Source organism: Pollachius pollachius (assembly GCF_949987615.1).
Source record: "Pollachius pollachius genome assembly, chromosome: 13".
NCBI lineage: Eukaryota > Metazoa > Chordata > Actinopteri > Gadiformes > Gadidae > Pollachius > Pollachius pollachius.
Window position 1 is genome coordinate 15,573,057 of NC_136946.1, and position 7,842 is coordinate 15,580,898.

Consider the following 7,842-nt stretch of genomic DNA (forward strand, 5'->3'; position numbering starts at 1 on the left):
TTTCAGAAGTACATTTATTTTATTTAGGCAAGAGCTCATTTAGATTTCCCACAATTTGCAGATGAGCTGATATGATCATCGGAGCTTTGTCTTCTGTAGATAGACATTAGCATATAAACCTACTGCATACATTTAGAACCGCCACAACCAGCCCTGCACTGTGCCCTGGATATTGGATACTGTCTTAATCACGATGACAATATCCATTCTTACTTGCAAAAATAGAGATAATGAAGTGTAAATATATATATATATATATATATATATATATATATATATATATATATAAAGATACACAATATAATGAATATAAGTATAAATGGAATCAAAAACTTTGTGGGACGCCTCCAAATTAAACAAAAAAAGTATACAATCACCCGATCTCAAAACATCATTCTCGCTTGTTCTAATTGCCCTATTAAAATCTTCTGCCTTAAAAATGTGTCATATCAGAGGACTTGAGCCTCATTACAGAGCACACTGCAGCCAATTATCTGAGCCTTTCCTTGTGGGAAGTCAGAGCAGCCGGAGGAGGCTTGCAGCGGAGACGGATCTGGTAGCAGCCCACCCCCAGCCGGGCCTCCACTGAGTTAACGTGGCCCCCGACGCAGACAGGTAGACACCGTCTCCGGGTGCCCCCTTCCCGGTTCCCAAGCCCCAGTCGGATGACAAAGCCTGTGACCTTTACCTGGGTAGATAATGACTTGTTCTTGTCCTGGGGGGGGGGGGGGACGTCAGCGCGGTAACCGTGGGAGCGAGGCGTCTCCATGTTGACATGTGACGGCCTGTCGGTGGCAGCTAGAGTCTGCACCTCGGCCCCCTCAGAAAGACGTGTTCGTCATAGACGAGACACAATAGATCTCTTTTGTCTGATCTAAAAAGTAAAGACAAAGCAGTGTGAGCTCGGACGTTGTTTATGTGTGTGTGGGGGACACTGTGTTTGTATGACAGTTATATGGCACAAGTGCCCGACCTGAATGTACACACCGTTTACCACATTTTGGTGTAGGGTATGGATTGTGAAAACCTTTTTTTCAATGCATGTATATTTTATTTACCCAAAAATAACACCATTCAATGAAAACTCTTTTATTGTTCCATCAGCTCTTTTCATATGGTTGTTGTTGTTCTCGCTGACTGTTAATGCCTTCCAGACATCGTTTAAGATGTAGTGCTTGTAATGTCGTGCACACTAGCCCACTTTCCCTCTAGATAAACAAAAAGAAGTGTGCGATAACAGCAGTAGTAGTGGGGAGTAGTAGGGGTCATGAGCATGTTGAGTCTGTTAGAGGGCTGATCAGACCGAGAGGACGAACAACTCCGAACCTAGAGGGGAAACAGCGGTGGATGAATGACATTGTTTGGCCAGAGAGCCAGCGGGGACGGCTGACTAGCTGGTTTAATGTTTTGAGTTGCCGTAAGTAGTCAGAAGTGAGCTATGTGGACAATAAGCTGTAGAGGACTGTGTTGGTAAACAAGGGGCGTAGGAGGAGTAGTGGGCTCATGGTAAAGGGGTTATTTCAGAATGCAAAAAGATAACAATCCTAATTGTTCTACAATAACAATTGCACTGGACTGCTCTGGTGGCTTGGTAGTTGTCTTGTATTTAAGTTAATTTTATATACAGCTAGTTATATATATATGCCTATATATCTTTTTTTTCTTGATGTATATTAATTTATGTACGTTTACTGTCCTGCTGCACTCCAACACTCTCCCCGGATTTACTCGCCTTGCTATCTACGATATAGTTTTGCAAGAGTGGAAAGCCCTAGTGTTTGCTTGTTGTACTCCAGGACTGAGCCATAGGTACTCAATCCCTAATGATAAAACTAGAACAGTGAACTTTAACCTTGACATAGTGAAGTGGTTTCAAGCTCTTCATCTGACCCTGAACATTTACAATACACCTCCTTAGGACTTTTTTGAGTAAACAGTAGCAGCTCTTTAAAGATACAACTGAGGTAAAACATTAATAAACAAATATACAGCAGTAGTAAGTACAAAGGGAGCAGATAGAAATGGATTTGCAGTCTTTGGCAATAGGAGCCTGCCCAGTGTTGAGCAGGAGAAAGTAAACTTCAAGAGGGAAAAAAAGTGAAGATGTCATTATTTATCATCTCAAATCTGACTTATTTATGAGGCAGAAACAGAATGAAATTCTCGGTTGAATTTGTCCTGAATTATTTATTCTGAAATGGTTAATTCCATACAAAGCTCTGGCAGATCCCTCCTCTGTTCTGATAAATACTTTATAAACTTTCCTAAATCAAAAAACGAGAAAGATGGGAGGTGAAGAGTGAAGAATTGTCCTCTACTCCCTTCAAGAAAGATCTCAAGAATTCTACATGTATTTATAATTATAATAATTAGTCATTGATAAAGAAGACAAAATGTATCTCAAAAAGATGACGGTTGATTATTTTCATCGCATCCAAAGCAAATTGACAGTGGAACCGGAGAACTAAAGATATATTAGGTAATGTGAGGGTGTTGACGAGTCTTTATAACTTAGGCGTTTGGATGCACGATAGAGCCCTAGGATGGCATCGTCAGAATACAGCTAATGACAGACGCTCGCTTGATTACAGCTGAATGTGGGGGCTGAGGGGAAGCTGAACTGATTTAACAATTTAGCAGCACCCTCCTTTGTGTGTTTCCATTACTCATGCTTGGACAACAGCCTCTTTACATCTTCCTCTCGCTCAAAACAAACACACACACATACACACCCCCCCCATGTGGGCACACACACTCTTACATGCATAAACACACACATGCATGCACGCACGCACACACACACACACACACAAACACACACACACACACACACACCACACACACAGACACATTCCCCTCCATGCACACATGCACAAATATAAACACAAACATACCCCCACATGTACATGCAAACACACACACACACACAATTGCACATCCGCACAGAAACAAATACACACATACCCGCAACTGCAACAAAATCTCCTCTAACTGGACCTAAAGGATCTGAATGGATCTCATGCATTAGAAGCACATATCCAGCACCATGGCTACCATGTGAAGGCAGAGAGCGAAAAACGTCATGCTCTCGAATACACGTTTTATTCTTGTGACTCAGTGCTTGTGCAAGATATAGTGCAAGTGTCAAGTGAAATGCTATTTATTTTCTTCGTCAACACTCTTCAAAAAGTAAGAACAATATCTGCAGTGCTTTAGAATTAATAATGCAGTGTGTCTCTTCTATGTAGGAAGAGAGATAGGGCCTATCCAAGTGTATCTATCACATCATTCCCTCAACTTTAATGTCGCTTCAAACAGATAACAACAAAGTGCACATTCGAGTGACACATTGGCAGTCTGTAAGTCTCTGAAAAAAAAAAACAGTTTTCACCGGAACTCAATAGGAGTGGCCCGCTGCCCTGCTGTCCGTCTGTCCATAACTAAGCCCCTCCCACACTGCCGTCCCCTCCGACTCGGCCAGTGCCTGGTTGGGGGCTCGCTGTTGCAACAGGCCGTCGTGGAACACGCCGTCCACCCAATCTCTGAGTGTGGCCACTGGTGAATCATGCCTTCTGCTGGGAGTGGCTGCGGTGGCAGTCAGCCCCATGCTGGCGGGATACCCCGGGGAGGAGGGATACGCCAGCATGCAGGGGGAGTACTCCGGCTGTAAAGACGCGGCCCGGCGAGCAATAGACCAGATCTTCAGCGTGGCCTCGGAGGAGACGGGGAGGTCCACCAGAGGGTAGAAGGGGCTGCTCTGGTGCTGGGCCGCGGTGAGGCCGGGGCAGTCCGAGGGAATCCTGTGTTTCCCGCGCGTCGTGTCCGAGTCACTAGCAATGGGCTGCCTGCTGTGCGAGATCTCGGCCAGGGGGGTTTCTGTTCCGCCTTCGTCTGGGACATAGTCTGTCTTTGGTTCACTCTCTGATCCGTCGGACTCCAGCCGGTCAAAGTCCTCCAGGTCGCTCTGAAGATCGCCCAAACTCTGATCTGGGAGAGGTAATCCGGTTACAGTTAGACGTGTGTGCCCTCTGATCCGGAGCCGCGGTGTGTCCAAACATCCCTTATTGTACTCACCACAGGCTTCCTGCTCACTTTTAATTTGCTCTTCCCCTGCGTCGCTGTCTTCGTCAGCGCCCCGGTCCTCCGAGCTCTTGCAGGCGCGCGGCGACCATGTCACCTTGTTCTCCTTCTTCAGCCTCCTGCGTGCGTTGGCGAACCATGTGGACACCTGAGCGTGATAGTGTAGAGGAGGCCGGTTATAGGACAGACATCGGGCGTCCGCAGCCAACATGCAGGCATCCCCTGATCAAGATGGTCAGCCCTACCTGCTCATTAATGATGTGTCTAAAATAAATACTTTATTTTATACACGGGTTGGAGTAAACACCGTGAGCTGAAGGAAGGATATAGCATCCAACCATTTCGATGTTTTAAAATGTTTTGCCTGTCTTTATGTATGTATGTCAGTTATGGCACCCATTACACTTCTGACCACCCCATCCCACTCTATGTTCCTATGAAAGTATTCTTCCTTGCTAATTAAGGACATTTTTTCTTGCCCTCTTGGGGGCTAGGGCTAGAGGGCTGTCATAAATATATGGCCTGTTAAGCTCTTTCAGACTGTACCTGTGGTTAAGGGAATACACAAATACAATTGAATTGAATTGAATGATTGATTCAGCATTTAAAAGCCTTCATTCCATCTCCTTTATACTTTGTTGGGACGGGTTGGGGGACAGGTGCACCTGCGTGAGGGTCATTCTGGTGATGATGGCCAGCATGATCTTCTCCCCCTTGGTGGGGTAGGGGTTCTTCTGGTGCTCCTGCAGCCAGGCCTTCAGCGTGCTGGTGGTCTCCCGGGTGGCGTTCTTACGGCGCGACGCTCCATCACTGCAGGAGTGCCTGGGGACCCTCAACACATCAGAGGGGGCAGTCAGAGGGGACTGCATGACAGCTGATCCAGCTGGACTGAAATGGAGAATGTTGAAATGGCGTGGGTTACCCGTATCTGTGGTCAGGGTACTGCCCGAAGCTGTACTCATAAGGATAGTAGGCTGGGACTTGAGATGCCCCAGTTTGTGCAGGCATGGCCCCTTCTTTGGAATCGAGTGGGTTCTGCAAAATAAAAGTATGACACATTAAAATATTAAATATGACTATTGATGAACCAGGACGAACCGAAACAAAGTGGTTCATTCATATATTAATAAACCTCTACAATGGTTAATAGGGGTGGGAATCTCTTGGCACCTCACGATTCGATTTGATTCCGATTCATAGGTCAATGATTCGATTCTAGACCGATTATCGATGCATCTCGATGCAACAATTATTTTTTAACATTTCCATGTGTGATTTTCAAAAATATATATATATACATCTGAGTTTGCTCCGCTGGGCAGTCACAATATCCCCTGCAGTAGAGAAGAACCCAAAATAGAACCTCATAGAACCCAAAATGCTGCCATACGGGAGCTTTTAAAGAAGCCGGTGCAGGTCGTAAAGGTTTGCTACTCTCAGCCATTTTGTCTCTACTTAAAGTATATAAACAATTCGCAGTCGCGCACGTGGTTGGTGCGCATGCGCATTCTATACTGTGCGGCGCGTATAGACGAGAACCGGCATGCAGAAAGGAGTTTTCTGTAGCGTTCTTCAGCAGGCGAACAAAATGTTGCATAAGGCGAACAAATGTAATTTTTAAAATTCCGATTATTAACGTTAACTGCATCGAGAGCGAATCGTTTTAGAGAGAATCGCGATGCATCGGAGAATCGATTTTTTTTTCCCAGCCCTAATGGTTAAGCCGCAGCTTATCAAGAGAAAGGTATTTCCCCAGACCCATTACGATAGAAATAGTGTTCACTGATTAAATGAGAACAAACTGAGGGTTCAAAGTGAAACTCACCCTGGAGTAGATGGCAGATGCATCGCTGGAACAAGTATTATAGTAGGCTTGACCCTTGGGGTAGGCACCGCTGCAGAGACCGACGCTCGTCGCCGCGGGGGACCGCAGCACCCTGCCCTCGTAGAGCGGGCAGCTGAGAGCCGGATGGGATGGAGAAGTTCTCATGTCCATGAGAGCCCGTCCGCCGGGCTCCACACAGCCGCTCAGGGAGCCCGATGTCATTAGAAACTGCAAATCAATTACAAATCTTTCATTAAATGTTTTGTTTGTGTTTTTATTCTTTAGGTTGCGTATTTCTTAACGTCAGACGCATTCGAGATTCATTTATCGCAGAATGTAAATAAACAACAATCGGCTAATGGTGAATAAAATCTGGCATATTTATAATTGGAATGATCAAATAAATAGTACAATCAATATAAGTTATTATACATGGCTTACCTGCGGCGTGCTAGAGTAAGAGTATCCCAGGTGTGAATAAGCCATGGTCCGGATCACAGGTGAGCGAAATATGGCTCTGAATCAACTTCATCCAACTAAACGTCCTCCAACTTATCAAGGCAGGGTTATGCGCAATTTTCAAACGATGGTTTGCACTTTGGCCAAGCGTCGATCGGGCATTAACTCAAAATAAATAGCACCCGAATCCTTGAAGATCTTTTCCATTTTTGTAGAACCAGCATCACACACGCGCACACTTCGGAGGTTGACAATGAATCCGCACAATGATATCAAATCATACAGCTCATCGTGCCCTCTCGGTTTAAACATGCGTGCCTCTGTCACGTGGACCCCGGTGTGTGTGTGTGTGTGTGTGTGTGTGTGTGTGTGTGTGTGTGTGTGTGTACTGTAGCCCACTAGTTTTATTTATCAGGAAAACTCGCTTCATCAATTCCGCTCCTCGTTTCCTTTCACTTCCTATACCTATACAAATAGTTTACGCAAGAGCAATTGCGCGTCCGCAGAGCGGAGGGACAGGTAGGCTATTAACATCCACGCGCACCGCGCGCTGTGACCGGAGGCGCGTCGCGAGCGCACGGTGACACCGCATTGACATCAGATGATTGATGACTACACGCCGCTATTAGCATAATCGTTTTGCCCTGTAGCTTAGATAACTTGTCACCACGGAGAAATCTACTTGTCACCCGCTTATTCATGAGTCTTGAAACTGCAGGTCTCCCTCGAAGCAAATTAATCAAAGAGTAAACACTCTTTCATTCCCTGGAATAAGCACCTTTAGCAGCTGAATGCTTGTCATGTTTTAATGACGCTATAAGCCGAGAAGGTATTTTTTCTCATCTCGGTTAAAGCGTCCATTTGTCTTCTTGAAATGCAGAGTTGGAGGTTAATTTATAACAGATTCAAACAGGCGCTGTAAGGGAAAGGTTTGAAACAGGACGGTATGCTGATTTGTTTTTATTTATTAAGATACTTGGCCTTGCCTTTTCCAGCCCAAAGAAGGGGTTGGCAGGATAAGTTAGAGGCTGACATTTGCCCTTTTATTTTATGTTTGTATATGTAGAAGACAAAATAAGAACAATCTGCATGGTTGGCTTTTAAAGGTTGGAAAAAAATAAAAAAAATACCTTAAAAAGTTACAGAATGCAAAAAAAACTGCTACAGAATAGAATGGTTCTGTGATGTGGCGATGGGAAAGCTAAGGCTAAAGCTCTTAAGATACAGCGTAAATGATGAGGGGCGAAAAGACGCATTTTTCGGCGGGCAAACGACCATAGCTGGCGGGAAGAGACATTGGCTTCACGCGAATACGCCCCTCGGTCTTCGCGCGCGTCAACGTTCTGCGGTTCGTGCGGTGAAACTCTCGCGAGCAACGCAAATTGCTTTTGTTTTTGGCGGAACACGCCTTAAGATAATGATGCAGCTGAAGATGATGAAGAGAGATTTAAACTTTGTTTAGAGTTCTGCTGGGGGGG

The 7,842-nt window shown here is 45.2% G+C and overlaps 1 protein-coding gene across 1 annotated transcript; it reads right to left on the bottom strand.

Moving 5' to 3' along the window:
* Positions 1 to 3,397: 3,397 nt before the first annotated feature.
* On the bottom strand, positions 3,398 to 6,076 carry irx4b (iroquois homeobox 4b; the record flags this gene model as incomplete). The annotated part of the gene is made up of 5 exons (XM_079749472.1): positions 3,398 to 3,987; positions 4,075 to 4,228; positions 4,746 to 4,902; positions 5,003 to 5,115; positions 5,906 to 6,076. The coding sequence occupies 5 exons, from the start codon at positions 6,074 to 6,076 to the stop codon at positions 3,398 to 3,400; spliced, it is 1,185 nt and encodes a 394-aa protein (XP_079605598.1).
* Between the last annotated feature and the right edge of the window lie 1,766 nt (positions 6,077 to 7,842).